Genomic DNA, 26453 nt, shown 5'->3' on the forward strand with positions numbered 1-26453 from the left:
AGGGCCGCCCGCGGGGGCGGGGACGGCGGCCGCTGCCGACCCATCCGCGGCCAGGCGGCGCTCGGCGGGAACGGGCCTGGGCGGGCCGTGGGCGGCGCTCGGGCGGGAGGAGCGCCCGGCGCGGGAGAGCCGAGCGGGACATGGCCGAGGCGGGGCCGCTGCCGCCCGCCGCCGTGCCCGAGGCATCGCCCGGCGCCCAGCCCCGGAGGGTGCGCCGCGGGAGCGAGGGGTCGGGGTCGCCGGAGCTGCCCGGCGGCGATACGCGGGAGCTGCTGGAGGAGGTGGAGATGCAGATCGGCGACGTGAGTGCGGCGCGCTGCCCTCGGGCGGGCTCCGGGGCCCCCTCGGGGACGCTGCCGGGCGCCGGCGACCCCCAACCTCTCTGCCGTCCCTCCAGGCCGCCTTCTCGCTGGCGAAGATCCTGGAAGCGACGTCGGCCGTGTCTGCCCAGGTGGAGGAGCTGGCCACCAAGTGCTCGGAGAACGCCCGGTTCCTCAGGACGTGGCGGGACCTGCTGAGGGAGGGCTACGAGTCCCTGAAGCCCAGCGGCTGACGGCGGCCCTGCCCGCCGAGCCGTCCGCTCGGCCCGCGCTGCGGCGGCGGGGCTCTTTCCGACCGCCGCCTTCAGGCACCTCACGGGGAGATTTGTTTGCCCTCTGAGTTCTTTCACAAATACTTGAGGGGTCTCGTATGGATGTTTTATGTTAGTCTACCGAACAAAAAAACTTTGTTTAGGGAATCAGTTTTGACTTTTAGATTTTTCGTTGGAGCTCAAGCGATCTCTTACTCCCCTATTGTTTTCTCTCTCTTTTGTGCTAACGTGGTAGATACAAAGTTAGTATGAGTGATACGTTCAGAACTCATTACTGGTAGGGAAGTGCTGTCTATGATAAAGAATTGTCAGTCCTCCTCTTCAAGACGTGTCACCAGCAGAAACCCTGCCAACCCCAGAGGAACTTACACTAACTTCAGGTTTTGTTACATGTACTTTTTCTTCATTTTGAGTATGGGAAAATGCGGCAGGTTGTGGCTTATTTATGAGCTGTAGAAAAATCCTATATCCCAAACCTTACTATTTTTAGCAGTATTGCAGTGTATGTCTATAAAGCTGCAGATTATTTTTTGCAAGATGTTTTATTACTGCAAACAATTTTACCCAACCTTTTGTTGTAATAAAGTGCCTTATGATGAACCCTGCATCTCTGCAGGGTAGAAGTTTAGCAGCGTTGTTTACTGATAGGATGGATTATTTTGAACTGTAAGTAAAAGCTTCTATTAGAATAGAATCTGTGACATTTATTCTCCCATCCCTGGGGAAGCATCTCAGAGCTTTTTCAGTATTTGGTCCTGTTTCTTATCTTTGCCTAAAGAAGTTACTAGTTTGATAGTCTAGAGCTTACTGTTAATAGAACTTTTTGGTCTGAAGGATGGCTGATCTGTAACAAATAGCTGTCCTGACACTCCTGTACCTTAACCAGGCACTGTGGAAAAAAGTAATGCTGAGATGCAGTGGCAGGCTGCAGGAGAACGAGACTCTGCCATGACCTTTTACTTATAGGACTTTGAGAAAGACCCACTGTGTCTTGCTTGTCAAAACAATAAAGAAGTTGCAAAAATTATGAAGTATTGACTATTGTGTTACTGGTAGAAACAGAGGTGACAGTGAATATAACCATAATCACGTGTAGTGAAAAACAAGTAACGGCAAGGTCAGGGATCCTTGCACATCTCACCAAAGGCAGTTGCAGTCCTTGAGAGGGCTCGGCCCCTGAGTAAGGAACTTCTATTGAATTGAGTTCTAATTGTCCTAGTTAAAGACAATTTACCTGGCAGGGTTTTGCTTAGGTGTTTTTAACCCCTACAACCCGAAATGTTGCTGAACAGCTTGGAAAAGAAGTCGTTTTGTTTAGCAGATAATATTTTATTTCAGTAGAACATACAGTAGTGGAAACAACATCTTAACAATCTTCAGTTTCAAATCCAAAGATAATCCAAAGTTCTGTAAACAGTTGAAGTGTGAGCCACACTTTTTCAAAATTTTACTTCTTATAATGCTAAGAAGTTAAGTGCAAACATTGGAAGTAACTTTTAACTTAATTTTAAATAGTTTCAAATCAATGCAAAAAAGAAGCTTTTTTTACCTTTTTGGGCTTCTAGGCCATCAGACTGAATACGGTACTGAAAGAAGAAGGGAAGTTGTAATAATTCATAATAGAAAACATTCTCTTCATTAAGAATGTGGGAAGGAACTGCCTCTAGGGGATTGTTTCAGATGGAATATTTTTTATTTTACCCTTGTAATTCTGGGAAGTAAAATAATGCTTCAAAAAGTGCTGAATGGCTGTGGTCTTTAAATTACGTCAACTATAATGCATCCAGTCATGTACAAAGTGATTAAAATGTAGATGTCATGACACCTATTAAGACTGATAATTTTCTATTTGACCATCTCCCTTGTACATAGAGAGACATCTAAAGACTGGTATTTGTTGAAGTCTGCAAGCTGTGGTGAGCTACTTTTGGTAGCCTGTTAAGAAAAGTGAGGAAAAGAGCAGCAGGAAGGTGCTGAGATTCTCAGTCCAGTCTTTCCAGAGTAAGAAGGGAGAAACTGCCACCAGTTAAAGATGGGAGACACTTGGGAAAAGAAACAAACAAGCAAATAAACCAAACCTCTTTTTATTTTTTTCTTCACCACAGTTCTGGTTCTGCCTGAATTGGAATCTCAAAGATCATCTAATCCCAGCCTGTCCCTGCCATGGGCACCTCCCAGTAGACCAGGCTGATCAAGGCCTTGTCCAACCTGGCGACTGCATTACAGCTATCATTATCATTTCACTATTGCCTTAACATGAGTGAAATAGTCAGGAGATTTATAAAAGGAATATAATTTTCACTTGTTTGGCTTTGACAAATATGGTTAACTGGCCTAATTATGAAATTGGATTGTTTTTCTTACGCCTATTGCTCCTTAAAGTTTTTAAAGAGATGATGCAGCCTAAATAGAGCCAGTTAGAAACTTTGAGGAGAAAATACGTTTCTTAATGAGGAAACCAATTAACTCTTAAAAAAATCAGCTGTTGAAATGGGAACTTACAAGAAGGAAAAAGAAAAAAGAAAAGACAGAGACGCACACACACATACACACACATACACACACACTTCCCCATAAATAGATGATTTTCAAGCAATCTGCTTTCAGGGTGAGATGTTTCAAATGACAATTCATGTTTTTTCCCACACATTTGGCTTCTGGAAGAAAAAAGCCCCAAACATCTGACTTCTCATTCTGATCTAGGATGAATTGCCAAAATGTCAGGTGCTGCTGTGAGATGGTAAAATGCCAGTTCTACCTGCAAACAGACACATGGCTCCCTCTTCTTCCCGCAGTGCTTCTCGTGAGCCCTGATGTCACACCTCCCTCATGTTCCTCATGGCTGTAAAGCAGCAAGCCCATGGGTGTGACACTAACAGTGCCGATGTCACCGTGAGCACTCAAACCATCATTACGTGTAGGAATTTAGTCTTGTTGACTGTGTAGTCACTGAAGCATCAGAAGAGTCTGTACAAAGCACAGGCTTCGTAACCTTTGGTGTGATTTCATGCATTGGCCACATCTCTACCCAAATGAATGATGGACCGTACGGTTTCTGGCTGCCTTTACCTCTTTTCGATCTTTTCTGTCTGTAGTTGTACCAAACCTGGTGAATCATTTCTTTGAAAGGTCGTGTAGTCAAAGTGTAGAGAAGAGGATTCAAAGCACTATTTATTGGCAGTATAAAAATCACCACCCAAGAAGTTATGGTACCTTAGGGAGGGAAAAAGAAAGGCAGCTGTAATATGCATCCCAGTGTTTGCATTCTTTAGTTAGCATAAGCACTTGATGCCAATGCAGCACAGCTTGCTGGTGTGAGGATCACGTGCTCTTAGGCTCAGCTTCTGGCATAACAGGTGCTTTTCTTTTTCTTCTTTCTGTTGCACTTGCACTGCTTCTTATCTCCCTCTGTTTTCACTACTCCCTGCAAAAGCTGACATTTATTATTCTCCCAGTAGTTCCATTTATCCCTCTTTTCTATGCCACAGCTCCCTATTTGCCCTGACAGACTTCTTGTTCTGGCTGAGCCCCTTTTTCTTGCCCCAAAGCCTTTTGTCTCTGCTTTGCTCCTTATCTCTTCCTGTGATCTCTGTTCCCCATCCTCTTCCCAGTACTGATGACATGCAGTCCTAATCATGCCCTTGATGTTCTGTCCTCCTGCAAAACTATCCTTGATTCCCTGTATCCCCTCAGAGCCTTGTTTTCTCTTTTGCACCAGGACTTCTCCATTCCTCCCCCTGAAAAAGAGCATTATATACATCCTCCTAATTTCCTTCTTTTCCTGTTGGTAAGATTTTCTGTGTTCACTGTCTGCCTAGTCAGTCTGTGCATCTTTACAACATCCGTTTCTTGTCCTTTACTGTTTGGGTGATAAGTTACCTGAGGGGCAGGTGCAGAAAGGACAGGATTAAAGTGCTGAAAGATGTCAGTGGGCACCCTCCATTGTGGTTGTTTGACTTATAAAATTGTTACAGAACCGTTCCAAGAGGCATAAAAACCTTAATTGATCTCTCCCTCCGGAATATCCTTCCCCGCCCCTCTCCACTTTTACAACTTTGTTGCAATATCAAGACATTCCTGTTGACACCCAGCACATTGGCTACAGTTTTGGAAACAAGCAGGTGCTTAGTTCTAAAACTGTCACAATGTATCACCAACACAAAGCAATGCTATCAAAGGAGGTTTACAATTTGTGTCAATTAGGACAGCTAGCTGTCATGTCTTTAGTTTCACGATTTGAGTAATTACTGTTTAATCTGGTTCATCTATCCCAGGACACTAACTTGCTGAACCCAAGATCACCCTGTGATTTAGCAAGATTTCTTCAAGGTTTCTTGACTTATAATACACTGCTTCTACTTTTTAAGATATTTTCTTTCAAATATCATAGGTGGTTTGATAATATCTTGAAGAACAATTTAAAAATATTTGAAGTAACTGAATATTTAACATAATCAGTGTAACTTCCAGACATTTGAGATGCAAGTCCAAACTTTGAAAATTTCAGCTCCCAACCCTCCTGGTCAGCACATAAGGCAAAATCATCTGAGCTAAAACATTTTCTTGCCAATGTAACATTGTGGCACACATCTGTACACTGAATCTGAATCTGCTGTTGCTGATTTTTCTGTTCATGCTCACATTTCCTTTCTAATACAGTTAACAAGCCCCACATGAAGAGGGTTTTTTCTGGCATCTATTGCAAAGAGAAGGAAAAAATTGTGGTGCAATTTGAGTCTTTTAGGTTACATTTTTTTTACATGGGAATATATTCACAGCATGAAGAAGATAAACAGATCTTTATGTGACTTAATAATTTGAACTATAAATACTAGCTCATAAAATAAAATAATTTCAGAATTAGTTACGTTATTTAATCAAGACAGAAGACACTATATTGTCCTGAAACATTTAGGTAACAGAAACAGCAGAAGTCCTAAGATGAGAAAAGCCAATGCAACTCAGCCTTGATTTTCAAATATAGTTTGTACAGTTTATAGATATTCTATGCAGACAGACTTGAATTATTTGAATTTTGGAGCTTTTTATGTAGCTCAAAGGTGGCTAATCTTTCATAGTTATAGTTATAGAGTTTAATTAAATAGCAAAACTATATAGTTCATTATATTGTGTGTACATATATATAGATATAGAACATTAAGTTAATTTCAGCAATATAGTTGATTTCATTAAATTATTTTTTCTTCTGAAGTAGAAGGAACATTTCATGCAGGCACTGTTGAAACAGCCTCATAAAAGAAAGGACATACCTGGTATTTCTACTCGAAGTAAAGAAAGGAGTTTCAAAATAAAAATAGGTATCCAGCATAGTGCATCAGTAAATACAATGAAGAAAAAACGTTTAGCAAGGATCATCTCTTTTTTAATATGATTCCGAATTTCAGTAGCCATTATAGCTGTCTGGTGAACACTGTAGAACATACTCCCATAGGAAAACACAATGATGATAAAAGCTGCCAAGTTTACACCTGTTTAAAAGTTAAAATTAATTATACCTTAAAAGAATAATGGCAATTCTACATCACCTATTTGCAGTCTGGTAATAAAGAAGAATATTTCATCTAAATTGCTAGTCCCATGGAATTAAGCGGCCAGAAAATCTGAGTCTGTCCTCATCCTGAAAACGGAATTTTTGTCTCTACTCAGGTATTAATTTTATTCACTGAAAACTGGCAAAAGACTGGCATCTAACTAAAATTAAATCATTCTTCTCTAACCTCACCATTGCTCTACTTCCCTAACATAGTCTATTAACTCAAGAACATAATGGTCAACAATTTCTTTCTACTTTCTCATCCCCTCGTGCATTTTAAGATAAGTAGGTATATATCTAATACAGTAAAGTATTTATATTGCAAATAGTCTTTAAATGCCTGCTGAAGCAACAAAATCCAAGGAGGTGTGAACATCACAGCTATCTTAATTGTTTGAAAACTTGGTCCCTTTGCAGCTCTAGTAACGCATAAAGAAGAAAAGCAACTTACCTAAGAAAATCACAACAGAATAAATCTGACTTCCTGAACTTTCTGATTGTTCTGAGTGAAGAGGAAAACAGACGCCATTGGTGCCATAGTAGTTCCTGAAAAATTCCTTATTGCTCAGTGGGATAAAAGCAACAGCAAACCCGATTATCCAGATAAGAACCAAAATGGAAATTGTCCTGCATTTTCTGGGCTTCAAACACCTAAAAGGATAAACTATGCAGATGTATTTTTCCAAAGTCAGATAAGTCAACAGTAAGACTGACACCTCTGTAGACAGAATAGCCAGCGATCCAACCAATTGACAGTGGATACTGTCCATCCACAACTGAGCGTGCTTGTTGTATTCTCCACGATATTTAAGATCAAAAGCTCCAATCACAAATAAATATATCCCCATCAGACAGTCAGCACCTGTGGGCACAGTGCTTAACATCATTATTTACACATCTGAATTTCCCATTCTCTCTGTATATGTATATTAGAAAACAGACACACACACATAAATACATTTCAATATTACATCTGGAATACTACTATGAATTGCAATTAAGGCAGTATAATTTTATGCTACTTTTTCCTTTTTTTGTTTTCATTTTCATTTGGTCTGACAGTTCATGTTTCATACTTGTTTCCATTTTTTAAAGCTCTGGTTAAATTGTTTTGTGAATAGAAAAACATACAGCTTTATTTATAGAAAAATTCTTACAACCCTTTTTTATTAGATCTTATTTCTTTATTTATTTCTATTTTAACATTTGGCTTAAGATAATTTTCTTTGAGTAGGCCATCTCTGCTGGATTCATTTTTTCCACCTTTTGCTAGTTCAAAGCTCATGTGTATAGTCTTCTAAGACTAGTAATGGGAGATGACCTGTCAACACAGAACTGAAGGCTTCATGGGTATTTTGCTAAAAATTTTGCATAGTATTCAGATTGTCTTATGGGAAAAATAAAGTTTCAAAACCACTGACATGCTGTATTTAGAAATGTTGCAATAATTTTATACAATGTTGACAACTACCTCTCAAAATGCATCTAATTGCATTTATGCAATCCTTATAGACTCTCCTGTATTGAGAGACTCAGGATTGTAGTGATTGTATTGCCAAGTAGTTCATCCATAAACTTGTCGTGCTTTCAGGACTAAAGTAAAAAAAAAATCACCCCAATTCCTAATATTGGGGAGCTAGGACAAATCAATTTTCTGTATTTGCATAAACATATTTGCATAAGCATAAAGATTTGCATAAACAACCTTTTGTTCATGCAAAGAATAGAATGTTTGAATGCAATAATTACATGCAAAAATCACCCCTTACTGAGAAATGCATAGTAAAATATAGATTTTTGGGCATTTGAAACATTGTAATTTTATTTCTTCTTGCTGAAGAAAGAGGGAATTTGACAGAATTCCCATGGCATGAAAATCAAACATGAAACCTTTGGAATGCCCCAGCTGCCAAAGGCAGCATTTAATGAGACCTCTTGGTACATAAGCCACAGCATTTTGTGTTTTCATTTACAGTGTCACGAAAAGCAGAGTTAATCCAATGCTGGAAATACATCACTATGCTATAATAACAAATATCATACACGCTACAAGCAGACTAAAAAGATATTCTAGATATGGAGTACTCACAGCAGAGAGACATTATGGAGATGGCATGCAGCTTGTTCTCTGATCTGATGTAAGGCCTCATGCAGATAACAAAAATGTTCCCAAAGCAGGTAATGGCAGACACAACCCAGACAAACACTCTCTGTATGATGCTGGCTAAAAGATTCTCGAGGGAGGAAATCCCATCGGTGTTGGGTTTGCAGCTGCGCACGTGAGGAGCATACCCACAGTACTGGAATTTCTTGAAATATCTGGTTGCGGGAAACAGATGAGAGATCATTCTAGATTGGTTGTCAGAATATCAAAATTATCTAGTAACTACTCAGAAAACATATTCTGAAAGAAGAAAAGTAAATCAAAAACGGCCAAATTTGACAACTGCTCACGTACTGCTTTTCATACACGTTTGTTTTCAATTATCCAGTATTACATAGTTGTAAAATTCAGGCCAAAGAAAGCAAAATATCTAAAATAATCTACTTACATGTGGGAAAGGTTTCTCAAGGGACTGAACATTCTCCTCTGGATGTTTGCAATTTCAATGCCCTCCAAGCTGCTGTAAAAATACATTCTCAGTAAATCTCCATAGAAACTCAGCAGCAAAAAACCAAATTTTATGAGATTTAGTTGGGATTCTATGATTATAGGAAACTACAGAATAACTTTATTGCATCTAATCTGTCAATCCTTCAAAACCTGACAAAAAAGTCTTCTTAAAATCTGGAGTGGAACAAAAAGGAATTGCAAATAATTTTAATAAACTCACTGTTCTCCCAGATTCATGAAGAAAACTCTTAGTGCTGCTCTCAGTCATGAGAATATGTCCCCCTTTCAAAGTACTATTCTACTGATGTTCTTTCATCACCTCTGGGGAAATAAGAACTTGTTCTAGTAGTAATATTTCTACAAATCTCTTCTCTCTTTTATCCCAGGTAGTGCTTTACTGGAGAAACAAACCAACCCAAGAACTCAGTCTCTTCATTATGTCAAAACCAGCAGGAAGCTGAGACACAGAACACAGCAGGTAAGAAGAAATGATGGCTTTTTTTTGTGACACACAGGTGGGATTCCTTATTTTAAATTTTATACCCATATATATGAAGGCAGTAATATTTTTTCCCCTGCCGTGCTAGATCAATAAAATTTAACTCTGTTAGATGTTCTTTTAGAACTTCAGGTTCTGTATTCTTCCAGTCTCTCCTATTCTCTGGTTAGATGTGCACCTGGTCAGGGGTCTTTGGTTCTCCTTGTGGGGAGCCTTATTTGGATTTATTGTTCAAAGATTTGAATGTAATATTTCTGTGAGTTCTGAATTTATTAGGCAAAAATGGAGAACTGGTTAGTTGATGTGGATTGGTGGGCAGTTTTGCTGGCAGACATGAGAAAGCCCCAACATGGAATAGTGCTGCTTTTTTAGAAGTGCTGCAATGAATCCTAGGGAGTGCTTTCCCCAACTGTTTCTACTATTTCAAACAGATGAAGAGGGAACTGGTGTTCTCCAAACAGCCAAAATATAGTTGCCTGTTGATCTATCTCAAGATTTAACAGGTTTTTTTTAACTAAAACAGGTGGAAGGCCATGATCACTGAATTGTGTGAGTTCTTTGTTGTTAAATAATAGATAAAATGATAAAATCATGCTGTACCTTGACTGTTAAGGAGGTAATTGGTTATTATTTTCTGTACTCAGCTGCTTATTTTCATAACGCTTATATAGATTTAGTATTTTCAGTTCATTGGCCTTTTACCAAATTTAGTTGAATTTGGCCAGGGGGTTCCAGTCACTGAGTCAGTGTGGTCTGATCAACAAAGGTATGTGTACTGCTGGCTGCAGCTCACACATAATCATATCAGGTCAAACCATAAACTCCTACTGCAATACTGTCCAAGAAAACATCTGGTTTTTAATCTCCACAATAATTTCTAGTAGGGCCTGTTGCAATAGGACAAGGGGTAATGGTTTTAAATAAAAAAATGGTAGATTTAGAGTAGATATTAGGAAGAAAATTCTTTATGAATAGGTGGTGAAACACTGGAGTAGGTGGTCTAGAAAGGTGGTAGATTCCCCATGCCTGGGAACATTCCTGCTCAGCCTGGACAGAGCTCTGAGCAACCTGACCTAGTTGAAGATGTCCCTGCTCATTGCAGGGGATTTGAACTAGAGGACGTTGAAGGGTCACTTCCAAAACAAACTATTCTATGATTTTGGAGTGATGTCTGACAGGAACCAATGCTGTGCGACATACCAAGCTGGTTACTTCAGGGGTGACGTGACCAGTGAAGAGGCACTTAAATCTACTGCAGGATAATTTCAGATTTACAAGATTGTTGCTGCAGTATCTCAGATTTTTAGGAGGAGCTCTGCTGGCAGAATTCAAGTTAGAGCTACTGTGTTAGTGCACCTGCAAAACTCCCCCTAAACTCTCCAGGGGCAATTTCTTACAGAACATATTCTGGATCATGTCCTACTGAGGGTGATGTGCAAAATCACAAAGAAAATATAGCTAAAATATAAAAACTTGATACTTACAGAGATTTGAGTTTAATTAGAAAATCAAACTGGTCTATTTGTATTTTCTTGATGGGGTTGTAAGAGAGGTTCCTGTAAACACAACAAAAATAACTTTGGCCACATTCCTTACAGCTTGTTCTAAAAATAAAGTCAATCTACTTTTAAAGTTAAATTCTGATGTCATGTTAAGTGTTTCCATGAAATTATTAATTTCTCATGATGTAGCTAACATGGCTCATCTTGTATGGACTAACAAGATCTAGAAAAAGGTAGAATTGGAACATGCTGTCTTTTGGAACATGAAAATGTACATCTGTGACAAAATTATTCAGGACAAAATGCTATATAAAATTACTTTTGGTGTGTTTTTTAGGCAGAGCTTAAATGATGAATACAAATAATTGTGCTCTTCTCTTTTCTGACACATATGACTGAAAACATCATATCAAATGAGGAATATACAATAGTGTATAATAATAAACAAGAGTCCTTACAGTTGTGACAGTTCCTTTAGTTCCTTAAATATATATGGAGGAAGTGATTCAATCTTGTTGCTAGCCAAATCTCTGCAGAAACACACAGGTTACTGTAAGTTTTACTACACACAGTAATTTTACTGAACAGTTTTGCAGTTCCAATATACACAATTTTATTTGCCAAATAGGATATTATTTATTCTATAGGTTATCTGAAATCTGGACTATAAAAGAATTATGTTAAAACAAGGTGGGAAGCTAGACCTATCAGATCTTGCTTTGTCTCATTAGTTCAGATATACCGTTAGATACATAATTTATTGTTATTTTATTTCCATCAAAAAGAAAGTAAAATGCCATTAATTTGACTTGTAGAAGCTTACAAATTAATTAAACAATTTTTCATGATGGGAATGTTTCCAAATGGGCTAAACTGCATTTATTTCTACCTTTCATCTTAGTTTCACTGTGCAGAAATCCTAATAATGGAGGAATAAAGGTCTCAGTCCAACAAAAACTGTCAAACTGGTCTAAAAGACACTGAAGGCACACATGCATCTAGACTGTAGTGATACAAGAATAACTAATAGTATTATATTCAGGAAACATAATGTGAGAAAAGCCCCAATATGATTGACACAGATTATGTATTTTATTGATTATTTCTTTCCTGTTCAATATATCTTTAAAAAATTACCCTAAAGAAGAATGCCATCTCCATGTTATATGAAATAGAGCATGTTATATGAAATAGAATTTATGAAGAAGGACATTTCTAATATAAATCACAAAAATGTGTGTTTTGTACAAATAAGAGAAGAAATCTACTCACAATTCATCTAACATCTGGAGAGAAGAAAAGCTGTTTTCGTTTAGGGAGCTGATTTTATTTCGTCTCATCACCCTGAAAGAAGAAAACAAGAACATTGCTGTTTCTTCTTGGTGTCTACTTAATTTTGAACATAAGGTATTATAAACTTTAAAAATTCTCTGTTCTCTGTATCTTCAAATATTTGCCCAATTCAGTTAATAAGCTAATTGCATCTAGAAGTTTGCCATTTTATCATAAATAACTTTTTTTCCCCTATACATGCATGTACTTCTGGATATACCTACATGTATATATACATTTATACACATATACACACACATCCATGGAAGGCTGGTGCAAATTGATTGAGGGTAGGAAGAAGAAGAAGTGGGCTGAAAGACTTGTGACCTAATAATGTCTCAGACACAGGTACACAGTTGTGCAATTTTTCATTCACCCTTATTTCATCTGCCACTGAGATTAAAAAGCCAAGAACATGGGTAGTGCAGAAGAGTTAAAAATTGAAAGTGACACTCACCATGGAGCCTACTGACCTACCAAAAAGTAGAAGGGATTTTCTGAAGATGGTTACATCATCACTGAAGAAACTTTGGGGAAAATTCTAAAATTGATAGCCAGTCAACCCACCAGCCAATTAAAATAAGCATCAAGCTATGTATTTTTTATGCTTGCTGGTTCTCATTATGAGATCTTTGACTCCAATATAAAGGTTATAATGAAAATTTCTGAATCTTAGTATCACCCAAAGTCTCTTCAGTGAAGTTTTGTTATATATTTCAATGCTGAACTTTGCTGTAAAATATAAACAGTGGATATTCTGTGTTGTGCTCAATTCAAACCAAACATTTTAATTTAATATCCTCGAGAGATAAATAACCATCATACTCAGGAAACTTTTATATTAGCTGTAATGAATCACTTGACTGTTCAGTATAAGCACATCTCCCTCTGGCTAGCTAGCATATCCAATTACTTACAGTACAGTTAGAGTGCTGCAGGACATGAAAGTGGCATTTTTCACGTGATGGATATGGTTGCCTTCAAGGTCTCTGGGATATAAAAGAACCCCATCAATCATTGGATATAAACTCAGGCACTTATTCTAAGATAATTGAAGAAAAATACTACCAGAATTTGACTACACAGAAGAGAGTGGGAGGCAGACATGTAATACTTCTGCACACTTAACTGATGACTTCAGGCCATCAGCCCTGCAGTGACCCAGCAGGCACACTCTGCAAGATCCAGTACCCCATAAGAAGAAGTGGTGTGGCAGTGACATACAAAGACAACAAAATAATATTTTTCCAGTGAAATAAGGTAGACTTACAGCCAGTTTAATCTTGGCATATATTGGCACAGAGGTTTATCAGGCAAACGAGCAAGAGAATTATTCATCATCTCTCTAAAAAAAAAAAAAAGGAAAGAGGAATAGTACAGCTGGTTATATTTGCACAGTTACATACATACATAGAAAAAAATTCATGTCTCTTATGCACTTCTGAAAAAAATCATTCCAATCTTGAATAGTTTTGAAAGCAGTATTATTTTCTTCAATGTTGATGTATTTTCACTGTGGTGTTCTGTGCAGCAGTATTTTATCCTTAGCTTGCTAATGTCCAGGTAAAGGAAAGATGTTCACTCTACTTCACTGCTATTAAAATTCAGTCAGAACCTGTAAGTTCTATGGGTGATGGAGGAAGTGGGATGTGGAGGGAGGTTTCCCTCTGGCATGCAGGGGAAGAGGGTCCCTCATCTTTCAGGCTGGAGAGGGCAGTGGCACATCATAGACAGGGTCTTGGGCTGTCACCAGGGGCAGGGACTATGGTCCCACTATGGCTCTGGAGGACTCCTGGAACCCAGTGCTGCAGCTACCTCGACCCTGCCCCCTCAGTAACACCTTTTATCCTTTTTCCCACCCTTTTCCCTATACTTTTCCAGACACTGTGTGTCCACTGCTGCCAAAATCCTCCCCACTCCACGTTTTGCCTGGGTTAAGGGAAAGCTGTATGTGTGCTGCCAGCACTCTGGGGTGAGCAAGCACAGTTGGTGTAAAAAGGTTTTTATATGCGTATGCCCCTCCTATTCTGTCCTTTTAAATAACACCTTTTTTCTCTTGTTTCGTACTTACAGAAGAATAAGAGATTTGAGTCCATAGAATGTTAATGGATAGATCCGATTTATCCTGTTGTTTTCAATTATCCTATAAATTACAGCAAAATGTCAGATTGATAAAATGTCAGATTGATAATTGACTTCAGTCTTAAACTGAAGAGGTAATAAAAGGTAACAAGCTTTGTAGTGAATTTCTTCAAAAGTCCAGTCAAACTACTTATAAAAATTGGCACACTATTCCTTGATGGGTTAAGATATTAATTTCCTTCCAGAAAAATTTAATAAAAAAATTAATAAGAAAATTTAATAAAAAAAACATAGAGAAAATAATTTCTTTCAACTTAGAAAAAAGTGTTTTCCTTTGAGGTTTTAAATCCTTTGATGAAGACACTGAATGGATTCTCTGTAAAAACAAAGTAGCACAACCTAACAGTATTCTGTGGCAATCCAACAGTCTCAAACATGCAGAAGAATGTAATACATTGTATTTGCTTATTTTTAATAGCTTCATCAACTTCTCTCTGAAGAGCAGTAATAAACCAGTATTTCAGGTTATGACAGTAATTTCATCTGGACATTTTAAGCACTATTTACAGGAAAAGACCTGCCCAAAAAGATCTGTTTCTACTGTTTTATAATACCTAGGTTATTTAATATATTTGTAACAAGTAATTACTAATAAACATTGTTTACCATTGTTAAAATTCATCAATCATTGAAGCCATTAAGGTTCAAGAACTATTTTCTGCCCTCAGCAAAGCCAATTGCAGTTTTACCTTCCACAGTGTAACAGGAGTTCCCTAGTTATTAGTTAGTTTAAAGTAATGCTATGCACAAAAATGAAAGCAATCAAAATAATTTTATATATATTTTAATTAAATTATTTATTGAGTAAATAAATATACAAATAAGAAAACAACATACAGCCATTCAAGTCTGTGGAGATCTGCAAAGACAAAAGGCTCCAAGTTCGTTATCTTGTTGTTGCTCAGGTATCTGAAACAAGACCAACCCAAAATGAATGAATGGAATGATTATTTAGCAGCAAACACATGAAAATGAGTTTTAAGATTAGTTTTCCTTGATAATTTATCAGAATACTCCTATTTTGTTAATATGTTTTTTTTTACTTTGGTAATTTTCGTGCCATTGTTTGAGAGCAAGGCAGGACTCTCTCTAGTGAGGATTTTAAGAGCAATTATGTACAGTACTTTGTCTTATCGATAAGAAAGCACAGCCAGCTAAATATTTTCATTGTGTCATATTTTAGACCCTTTCCAGTTTCCTTCTGTGGAGTGATTTGTTCCATGAAATTTTCCAGGACGCCATTCAGTCTTTGCTAAGGATATTAGTCATAAATGTAGATATCAGAATAATGGAAAAAGAAAAGCTGAAAATGAATGGGGAGGGGTAGTATAAATGGTCTGGGAAGATAATAACAGCAGCTGTAATAACAGATATTCAGCCACACTTGTGTGATGGAAACAATAAGAGGTACAGCTTTGTAAAACTTTCCTTCTGAAAACATTGCAGTAAAAGTTCTGAACCAACAGTGCAATTTATGTGCTTATCTTTCACTGAGCATTTCCCTTAAAAGTTAGAAACACCTTTCAACAAGTTGCTGCAAAATAAAGAAAAAAGGGATTCATCACCTAAACTGGTTAGTTTGAATTGCATTTGTAAACCAAAACACCTTGTTAAAGAATTCTCATCCATCACAAGCTCTCACTTTCATTTTACTCTTTCTTCATTCTCTTTGGTGTTGTTCTGCAGAGTAACTACCATACTGTCTCCTTCCTCCACCCTGAGGATCTCAGGAATCTCAGGAACAGGATAGAAGTATGGAGCCAGCTTGTTTTTCAAGATACTGTCCTGCCAGATAAACTTGCATAGAGACCTCTTAATCTGTCTTTGCTTTCTCAATTCAATCATTGGATTAAAGTATTGGACCACTTTGCAAGCTCCTTACATGGAATAAGGCAGAGAGAGACTCTCAGAACTCTGCCTGCCGCTTTTTACTTCAGTATTCTAAAAGCAGTACTTACAGTTTTGTCAAGTTGTATAAACCTTTGAAAGCACGTTCAGATATGGCTCTGATTTTATTATTCTGAAGATACCTAAGAGGATACAAACCCAAAACAATTTATTCTCTAAAGAAGAGAAGTTAAAGCAAACATAAGTAACCAATTGAAATCTATCAGCTAAACTGAATGCACATTTGATACTTTAAAAGAAGCTGTTATATTTGTAACACTTTGAATATGACAATAACCATTTCACAACTGTAGCTGGAAAGATTGCAAGGTTGTTTTAAAAGAAATTCACACAAAGAGCAAAGTTACAAAAACCATTCCAATGGATGCTTGTTTTGCCAAAGATGAACAGTAGAGTGGTGGTTTGCATCCTCCTTGATTAGGTCCTAACCTTGCAGGGCTCACCTGTGGGATCTCTGTGTTTACCAAGATCTGTGCTGCAACCAAAATTTTGCACAATAAATGTAAAATTAAAATAATTTTTGATTTTTTTTGGTGGTACTAGAGAATTCTCAAAATATTGCATTAGTAAGGTAATATATTTAAAAATATACAGGTTAATTTATTGATCTCCTGTAAACCAAAGATACTATTTTTTTAAAATTCTGGATTTCTTTATCTACTTTGATGAAGTAATGAATTGAAAAGTATCAACTGCAAATGCCAAATCTTTTTCAAATAATTTTAAGGGATTATAACATTATTGTCTGAATAATATTTAAACATTAGTCCTTTAAATCAAATTCCACTTAATGAAGCATCTAGATGCATTCCTGCTGGAAAGCAGTAAGAAATCAGACATTGGCTTTTTACAAAATGAGTTTCTGCCAAACATTGCTCAAGATCTTTTGGAAAATGTAAAATTATCTATCAGAAGGGTGTGAAGTTGATATTAGAATCAATTTTTTTATGCGTATATAGATAGGTATGGATTTATTTATTTTAGTGAAAACTTATTTTTCAGGAATTTAAGGGATATAATGGGACTTAACTTTCAGAACACAAGGTGGTGCTGCAGTGTAGCACAGTTCCCATGAAAGAACACTTTGAATAGGTTACAGCAAAGCCCTACCGCAGACTTCTGCATTTAATTTTTATTTCACTACTTCTATATAAAGAAAACTTGTTACAGGGTATGATTTTTGAACAGCATGTATGTTACACACTGTATAATAACACAGTATTATATTGCCATAATAATTTGACTTGTTTGGCATTATCAAATCAGTACCACACATAATTGGGAGTAAAACCATGTGCCATGGGAATGAGCTTCCCATGATAATGGGAAGTTGGAATTTCCAAACTTTTTTGCCAGAAGAAATCAATTAACTTACTTTAATTCAATTTGGCATATTACTATTTATTATAAAAGTAGCTTCCTTCCGACAAAATTAAAATTTAGTATTTTTCTGGTATAAACCAGTCTATAAACATGAACCATTGAATATGAAGAAATTATGGTCTTGCAAAAAGACAGATGTCAAATCAAGGTACTTGAGCCAAACAGGGTACACAGGAGGTACCAAAGGGTGAGACAAACCAGACTTTTGGTACTTAAATATGTGTACATATGGGGGAAGGAAAGGATGAATATTTAAGACACTGGATAGGTGTTTTATGTTAGAGCACTCCCTTACAGATTTTTAAGATCTTGGTATTTCTTGAAAACATCAGCAGAAAGTTTCCTCAGCAGATTCCTTTGAAGAGACCTGTAGGAATGAATGCATACAGTAAAACCACTGTCTCAGGTTCCTACAGCACTTTTGTTATTTAATAAGGGCAGCTCTCACTCTGCTAAATAACAAAAGCAACATGAAACCATCTGAACATGCTACTGCCATTTTTCTGTATGTTTATATCTACTTAAACAGTAAGAAAAATACATTATAATAAAAAAAATCCATGTCCACAAGAAAAACTGGCAAAATAATAGTTAAATATAAGAATGAAAAAGATTTGAATATAAACTACAGATTTATTTCAAACCTCAAATGCATACAGAGTGTATTTCCCAGTTCATGTGTCCCTATGGCCCTTGTCCACTGGGGACACTCAAGTGTCCTGTCAAGAATAAAATTCCTTCAGGATGTGGTTTGATCAGAAGAGAATTTAGCCTGAAAGCCAGATGAACTCTCTGCTTCTTCTACAGCTAGAACTGGGGCAGTATTTTTGAACTCTTCTTTGACCCTGAGCAAGTAGCCAGTTTAAATAGATGTTTGACATTCCACATCAGTGTTTGTTATGAAGTGTAGCAGTATTTGAATGTGGGCCCAACAAGGAGAACTTCAGCCACATGTGAACACAGGCTGGTACCCAAAGGAAAGATCCATGACCTGGATCTGTGGGGGGATCCTCAGGTAAGGACTTGGGATGCTGCTCCCTGCTCACCACACCTAAAACTGCTTCTCAAACAGTAATGTGCAAATCAGGAGCACATTAACCATATTCTGATCTCCTAAAAAAGAGTTTGGCTTACACATACATATCTGCATGATGAGTCAGACCAATTAAATCCTTTTAAATAACAGCATATTCAGAAACATCAAATGAGAACTAAATAGATTTGCTCCAGCAGGGAGTTCCACCAAGTTCAAGGTTATTGACTTTATTGACAGGAACACAGACTAGGAATATTGGCATGATCATAGAAAAAGAAACAGGTTCTAAGCATTTTGTCTTAAAAGGAAAAATTTCTCTTGTAGATTTTCCTTTATCCTGAAATTCTAGCTCAGGTCACTGTTGCAAACATGAAATGATCAGTTCACAGAGTTTTTTGGTTCCTTAGTTTCTTTTCTCCCCTTTTATGCAAGGAAAATCTGTACTTAAAATATTAAGGTACTTGTCAACAGAGAGACACAGAGCTTCCCAAGCATCAGCTGAAGATAATTATAAGGCTGTAGTTGTGAAAAAGTTGTAGGATTGACAGTCAAACCTGAACAGAGCAAGGGACCAGGTGACTTCCCTACTTACATGATGGTTATGTTTGAAGAGACTGATGGGACAGCACGTAGTTTGGCAGCATCACAGAAAACCTCCAGGCCTTGGCAGGTACACTCTGCTGGCACATCACCAGCCACTGCAGGAGAGCAAGAACGTGGTCAGAAAAAAGGTGGCATGTGAGATGTGATGGCATGTGGAGAAAAGAAATGTGGTATAATAGAACAACAAGCACAAAGACAAACATAGCAGGCTCTTTTAAACACAATTAAGGCACATGTTTTTACAAACACAAAATTGATTTAGACCTTGGAGGAATCTAACAATAAATATAAAAGGACACAAGAAATTATATTACCTCTATGAAAGAGCTTGTAAAAGCTCTTGAACCTTAGGCATGATATACAGGAATCTGGGATGCGATTTTTGCATAGCATCTTTAGATTATTCAGCAATCTTATTACTAGAAGGAGCACAATTTCTATGGGTGAAAATAGGTCAAAATGGGTCAGGAAGTCTTGGCTCATCATAGTAGGCAGCAGAATCAAAAAGTCTGTGCAAAGACCTGGGTAAGTGGAGGGGGTTTGCAAATTTCATTTGATGTATAAAGAAGTGAACTGGGAGCCTTCATTTCACTCTGTAATATATGTCAGTTCCATGGTCTCTCCAGCAGTATCAGCATCTTTAGATAAACATTTATATTGTCCTCCTAATTGGCATATGCTAATTAAAATATGTTTGATACTTTTCTTGCAGAAAATGAATCATCTTTAATGGAACTGAAATTAGCTTCAATTAGCATTCATTCATTTGAGATGTTATGCTGTTTTACTATAAATGAAACAGCACTGAATTTTCTGCTAAGAATATATTTGCTCTGTATTTCTTTCTAGGAATCATCATTAATAAAATAATATCAGCAATTTACTTACAGCACTCAGGTGTCTTTGTCTGAAATGCATACAGAGATTTCAGTTTATTGTATTTGTCCTTTGTATAATGTTTATCAAATTGCAGAGACCATCCATTGTTGTCCTCTAATAAAAAAACCAAAAAACACACAACATAAACAGACCACAAATAGAAGATATTAAATTAAAATGGAAGGTAGAAATGTCTTCATTTAATTTAGTTGCATTAATTTTTGTCTAATTAATACAGGTCTTTATTCCAGAGCATTTCTCACACCATTAGTTGTGAGAAATGCCTAATCTTACATATCTACAAACAATATGAGCTGCATAGAAGTAACAGCTTATTATACCTTCAATAACAGCATTTGCTGTGACAGTCACACTGGAAAAGTATAGTTGTGACTCCTGAAATTTTTTATTTATGTAGGAGCCTAAAAATGAGAGGAAACCATATTTTCATACTTCCTTAAACGTGCAGGTTTGCCACTTTGTCCAGGAAAGTTGAAATTATTACTATGAATAGTTTGTACAGAAGGGTTTCTTGCACTATTACAGTCTATAATTTCTTTCCTGAAAATCTAGATGAAGGCCAAAGGAACACTGCTTTTCAGCAGAAGAAGGGACTTGGTGTAACATATTCAAGTCAGAATGTTCATGTTAAGCTTAATATGCATCATAAAAAAAGCATGATTCCATATTACCCCTTTGGTCACTGTGCATCGATGTACTGGAACTGAGTAGTTTATGGCTGTAAGAGCAAAATTTAAGAGCAAACCTTTTAGTTCCTTCCAAAGAATGGACATTTCAAGATATAGTGCTGCTAGAAATAACTACAGATCTGTTAGTTACTTGTTTCTTGGAAATCTATTGTACGTCTGAGACCTGCAAATTGACTGATCAGGTAGCTACTTTCCAAACAGGCTGGAAAGGGAATTTGCCTTTAAAAGATGTAATTGGACTTTGGTTTTCTTAATTTGAGTCTGTCTTCTCTTCAGCTTTTAAAGCATCTCCTTAAATGAACATGCAGCAGTAGCAGAAATGCTCCCTGGGATGGCACTCACTACCTGGTGAGCCAAAGCATCCATGGCAATTGAAAGCAGCCCACTTTAAGGATATCTGCTGCAAAACAACATTTCTATGAGAACTCTCAGGATGGCTCTGCTTTGTTAGTAGTTAGAGTCTTAGATTCACCTTTATGATGTACTGGCAATAGTCTTTACCCCTGCAATTTCACAGGTTAATAGTTTAGTTATACTTAAATACAATTCATCATGAACCTTTCTCCATAAATCTTTATATTTAACTAAGCACTATGATAATATATGTAGGCTTCCAAATAGGCAGGGAGAAATAAAAAAGATTTACTTCTTTGCAAATTTTCCCATTCTGAAGTGGCTTCTCAATTTTCATGCCACATTACAACTCAGTTGCTTTTTCCTCAGACAGGCAGGGACACAACCTTGAAAGCATCTCCTGACACCTGCCTACAGATGAAACTGGTTTTGAGAGATGCTTGCCTCTTTGCTGTCTAAGCTGAAAAGATGTGCTATGCACTGATTAATGATAATATGAAATATTAAGTAACTTCAGGCAAACTAACCATCTAGTTATTTGTTTGTTATGCATAAATTATAAAGATGAAAGATTCAAAGCAAACATAAGTGCTTGTCTTCAGGAATTGCTCCAGTGAGAGAAAAGACAGACCCGATAAGACAAATAAGAACATTTAACTAACTTCCTCAAGAGCCCCTTGCATGCTCTGATCCATTAGCAGTTTTGCCATTCTAGATCATTAAGCTAATATTCAGAAGCAGCCTAATGCATTTTGGACAAAGTGAAAGGTATTGGCCAACCTGCTCCTGCCTGATTAAATGCTCAAAAGAAGATCAGTTTTAGGACTGCCTGCAGCATGGAATTTGTAATTGATGAAGTGATGAGAATAGACCCTTTGTCAAGTGGCAAGTGAATTAAAACCTACTGCCCTGTAGATGGGACCATAATGAGGTTTTCTCTACCACTATTCCTGAATATTTTACTGGAGCACATCCATTGACTTTCATTTGTATGACTGGACTCAGCAATATGTGGGAATTCAACATAGAGAGAGAAAGTAAGATTTTTAAATAGAAGCTTGGAAAAATGGTGTAAAAATGAGATTATTGTTGAAGTATAAATTATACCAAATGAATGCTTTGCAGTCAGGAATATAGTAGGAAAATACTCTTGGGTTTTCTAATTCATTATTATGTTCATAGAAAGTGGATATATGAGATTTTATTCCACATTTTTGTACTTTTAAAATGTCTTGTCATGTGACAAAGCATGTACAAGAGGTGACCATCAATGTGTTTCACATCTGCAGAGAAAAAGGATGCGAAGTGCCTCCCACACTAACAGGGATGACGGAACAGTTTGCTTCAAAGGGGAGGTTCCTCAGCATTTTTGAGGAAGTCTAGAGGCAGCTGTGGGCTTTTGGGTGGCCATAAAAAAGAAGGGGAAAAATTCACAGAGAAGATGGATTATTTTGTACTGGAATCATTCCAGCTGTTTGGTCTTTCTCGTGAGTTCATTTTGAATAATGGGCTTTTCTTATGGCATGCTTTCTACTAGAAATAAAAAGATATATCTGAATACAATAAAACAAGTTACTAAACATCTCTTGACCTCCAGAAATATATGCTTTGGGCCAGACTTTGTGCCCAAACATGGGACAGTCTCTATTTTATCCAAGCTGTTTTGTCAAATCCTGAAAGAATTTATTGTGCAAATAACTGTGTTTAGTATGACCATTCGATGGAACACTCAGTGGCAGAACTATAAATCACTTTTTGGTTGTACAGACTTTAGATGAAGGTTTGTGGCCTGTTTTTACCTCTTTTGAGGTGAGGTTCTCCAAACACTTGAAGAAATGACTGGTAATAGTACTGGTCTTGAAATCCCAGATCTATCATTTGAGGGAGTACAGCTCAGATGAGAAATTACTTTTACCCTAAGCCAGTTCTCAAATGGATTATTTTGGCTGTGGTTCTGTTAAAAAAAGAGATCTGAGAAAACAAGGCATCTTCAAGTCTTCCTCTACATGGGATAAGTGAAATAAGTGGCAGCAAACTGGACTTATCTGACTAGAGATTAATATGCTCTTTCTTACTGAAAGTTTCCAATTACCACTTCTGATGGGAATGAGAAAGAGCATGTTAATCCTGACAAACTAAAGACTTGAGTAATCATTTCAGTGACAGATCCAAGAAAGCATCATCTTCCCTCAATTAAAGACATATCTCTTACTTAGTATGGAGCTCATGATGAGGATGCTATCTATATGACTTTCCCCTTCTCTCAGCCACGTCTTCATGGGTATTATACAGAGAAATGCTATCAGCTAAATGCATAAACACTCTAAAGAGACTCTGTGTCACCCTTTGATTTTGCCTTTGCTGTTGATGGTCATAACCTTTGGACATATTTCTTTTTGTCAGTTGTTCAAATAAACTTTCTTTTTGCAGTAAAGAATTACTTCAGACTTTTCGCAAAAGTATCTTTTGGTACAAGGAAGACCCACGTCCTTCAGACAAGAAGCATTTCCTTTAAAAATATTTCCAAATTAAGGAATATGATTGCCCTTTCCCACAGTGCTGAGGCATCCTGATACAGCCTCATAGCTTACAGCAAGACCAAAACCACACAGAGGTTTTACAAAACCAAGGGCTGTGGTGCCTGGAGGGAGGGCAAAGTTGGGATGGAATTTCACTGTCTCAGTTTAAGTATCCAAGCAGAAAAAATTAAGAACTTAGAGCTGGACACCTTATCAGTCAATTCAAAGGTAAATTACCCCAGAGCAATCTGCATGTCACTGCACATATACTGTGTCCCCCACCTGATGATTAATTGAAATCACATGAGGCTTGTCTGCTCATATGTGGCAATACAATAATAGTAAACCAGACAGGAAAAAAAAAATTTGCATAAGGTTTACAGTTCTCTGGATGAACTGAAGAAATGAAGATTGCATATACAATCTTCATTTCTTCAGTTTTTTATGATTTTAGGGCAACTTAATTAAGCTAGTGCAACTTTTAAGAAAACAGGCTGGTTAAAATTTCCAGAAGATAAACATCTTCTCAATGTTTAATCTTTATTCCTGTGAAACATGTACATAGAGTTTTCTAATTTTATAACAACACTTTTAATCTATATAAATTTTTCTGAATTTATATTCTGATTTTCTTAAAGTACATTAAAATTTTAAAATTAAAATAATCTAACAGCATGAATACATCTATAGAAACTTTAGTTGCTTGAAAGTTCCTTTGACAATAAGCTACTACAGTGGAGAGTGGAGACCAGGAGAGACATAAGTCTAATGAAATGCAAGTTCCTCCTAATTACCAACAATATTTAAAAACCACTGCAGCAAAATTGATTTAAAATCCTCAGCAAAGCTATTCCAGGTGCTGATACTTGCACATCAGAGTAAACCTTATTCTTTTGGTGCCATATACTGTGGGTAGATGGCAATGACAATAAAATTTGGCTGTATTAAAAACATTTCCATGTGAAGCTTGAAAATTCTATGTTTTCCCAGGTATTTTGATACAGTTTGAGTATACTATTGACTGTCAGATATTTACTTTATGCTTCACAAACAGAATTTGCCATCTAGGCTCAAAACTGTGTAGCACCTCATACATTCAAATCCTGTATTTTAAATATGATTGGAAAAATGCCAAGCCAGGAAAACACAAGGCCAACTATAACATTATTCATGACTAGTATTAATTTGAAATATAAATGACTAGTATTAATTTGAAATATAAAATATTAATTTGAAATATAAAAGGTCTTCTGCTGAGACAAAAATGAAATTTCTCATTCCTTATGATCAATCCTGTAATATTAAAGCATATATATTTTTATAGATGTTTTGAAATACCCCATAGAAATTTAGATTTCTGCAATGGAAATCTAGAAGATGATTTAATGAACCCACAGAACTGCAATAATTCTGTGTACAGTTATAGATCTTCAAAGAAACACATACAAATCAGCATTACATTGTACAGGTTGTTAGTACGTTTATCCTGTTGAATTTTTATTGGTCCCTTTTAAAAAAAGAGCTGCTCTGTAGTAACTTATTTCTTCAGGCAAGCCAGTCACCTGGTGACTGTGTGGCACACAGCAACAGATGAGGTCTGTGTTTTTAGAGGCAAATAGGTGCAAGACTTCAAACAGCCACTCCCTGCCCCAGTTCTTCAGGAAACCTCTGTGTGTGATGAAGGTCTAAAAGTGAATTTACAGCTGGGGAGTGGAACTCAGTCCTTTGTTCGGGGAACTCTCGGGGCTGAGAGCAACACAATAGTAAATACATTTAGCCAGCAAAAAAACTCCTCTGGAGTCAGAAACAAATTAAATCTGCATGCCTGTTTTTGCTTCACTAGACTGGAAAAACGTGGCTATGACACTGTGATTAAAAAACAAATGCAGACACACTGCAACCATTGCCTAGCTGCCAAAAAAACAGTTTTACAGAACTATCAGCAAAATTGTCCAGAAGCCAAATTTTTAAACACTGAGGAAACTTATGCTCTCAAAATAGCTCAGGCTTTGTTCCATTAACTGCTCTACATAATTAAAGATACTGCTTACAAAAACAAGATAGAATTAAACACTAGCACATTTTTTCTTCCATTCTCTCTTTTATTATTGCTTGTATGTAAAGAGTAGCCAAATGTGTAACAATAATTACTGTTTTATAATGCCCCATTCATGGCAAAACAGTCTGGTTTGCAGAGGGGCGAGGCCAATAGGTGTGATTTGAAATTGATGGGAATTCTGGTGCTTGCATTTTTTACAATTCTTATGTTAAAATACTTTTTATTCTAAGTTGGACTTATACCTGTGTTACTTGTGCATGAAGATTTCCTCTAGAGATTTATTAGTAATAAACAAAGAGCCTATATTCACAACCAGTTCTGAGATGGAGCATTAGAGCGATTCAGTAGTGTGATATGACAGTAACACTAATTTTAAACAAAGAATAAACTGTACTTCCTCAACCAATTAAGTCTGAGATAAAAAGGATTGAGGCATTTATGAAATCTATATTTCACAGACTGCATGGGAAGAGACTGTATGTTGTACCTGATATTTCTGTGACAGGTTGCACAACCTAGATTTCTCCACCTATAGGAAAAATTCCCCCACTGCTAGTGCAGTGCTTCCAATCTTTTCCAGATCTATTGAGGAAAGCTGGTACATGAGTAACAAGCACTGGGTTTTCAAAGCATATGAGCATTTTATTAGTTTGCTAACTTAGGAAAGTTATGATTCTTTGCTCACTGAAGACAGTGGGAGTCTCTCTGTTGATTTTAGCGGAGTCAGTCCAGGCCAGTTCTCACTGGGCTTGGCTTTGCTTCATAAG

At 37.1% G+C, this 26453-nt stretch overlaps 2 protein-coding genes across 2 annotated transcripts in view; one reads left to right on the forward strand and one right to left on the reverse strand.

The window, feature by feature from the left end:
- Positions 1 to 113: 113 nt before the first annotated feature.
- LOC311152765 (renal cancer differentiation gene 1 protein) lies at positions 114 to 707 on the forward strand. The gene is made up of 2 exons (XM_084204091.1): positions 114 to 302; positions 398 to 707. The coding sequence occupies exons 1-2, from the start codon at positions 141 to 143 to the stop codon at positions 551 to 553; spliced, it is 318 nt and encodes a 105-aa protein (XP_084060217.1). The 5' UTR covers positions 114 to 140; the 3' UTR covers positions 554 to 707.
- Positions 708 to 3503: 2796 nt separating this feature from the next.
- The window catches only part of RXFP1 (relaxin family peptide receptor 1), a gene marked incomplete at both ends in the record, with an annotated part of 45047 nt that continues 22097 nt past the window's right edge, over positions 3504 to 26453 (reverse strand). The window contains 16 exons of the mRNA XM_084203852.1: positions 3504 to 3805; positions 5863 to 6081; positions 6598 to 7008; positions 8236 to 8465; positions 8699 to 8770; positions 10744 to 10815; positions 11220 to 11291; positions 12034 to 12105; positions 13011 to 13082; positions 13364 to 13438; positions 14165 to 14236; positions 15073 to 15144; positions 16194 to 16265; positions 17822 to 17893; positions 19155 to 19260; positions 20054 to 20158. Coding sequence (XP_084059978.1) covers positions 3504 to 3805; positions 5863 to 6081; positions 6598 to 7008; positions 8236 to 8465; positions 8699 to 8770; positions 10744 to 10815; positions 11220 to 11291; positions 12034 to 12105; positions 13011 to 13082; positions 13364 to 13438; positions 14165 to 14236; positions 15073 to 15144; positions 16194 to 16265; positions 17822 to 17893; positions 19155 to 19260; positions 20054 to 20158 — 2096 coding nt within the window. The remainder of the gene's footprint in view (positions 3806 to 5862; positions 6082 to 6597; positions 7009 to 8235; positions 8466 to 8698; positions 8771 to 10743; positions 10816 to 11219; positions 11292 to 12033; positions 12106 to 13010; positions 13083 to 13363; positions 13439 to 14164; positions 14237 to 15072; positions 15145 to 16193; positions 16266 to 17821; positions 17894 to 19154; positions 19261 to 20053; positions 20159 to 26453) is intronic.

Source organism: Fringilla coelebs (assembly GCF_963513975.1).
Source record: "Fringilla coelebs genome assembly, chromosome: 4".
NCBI classification, from domain to species: domain Eukaryota; kingdom Metazoa; phylum Chordata; class Aves; order Passeriformes; family Fringillidae; genus Fringilla; species Fringilla coelebs.

What these genes read in the sequence shown, in the direction of transcription:
- LOC311152765 (XM_084204091.1), top strand. Translation starts at nt 141, where the DNA reads ATGGCCGAGGCGGGGCCGCTGCCGCCCGCCGCCGTGCCCGAGGCATCG. An exon ending in TGGAGATGCAGATCGGCGAC is followed by an intron (nt 303 to 397) that starts GTGAGTGCGGCG and finishes CCGTCCCTCCAG; the next exon opens with GCCGCCTTCTCGCTGGCGAA.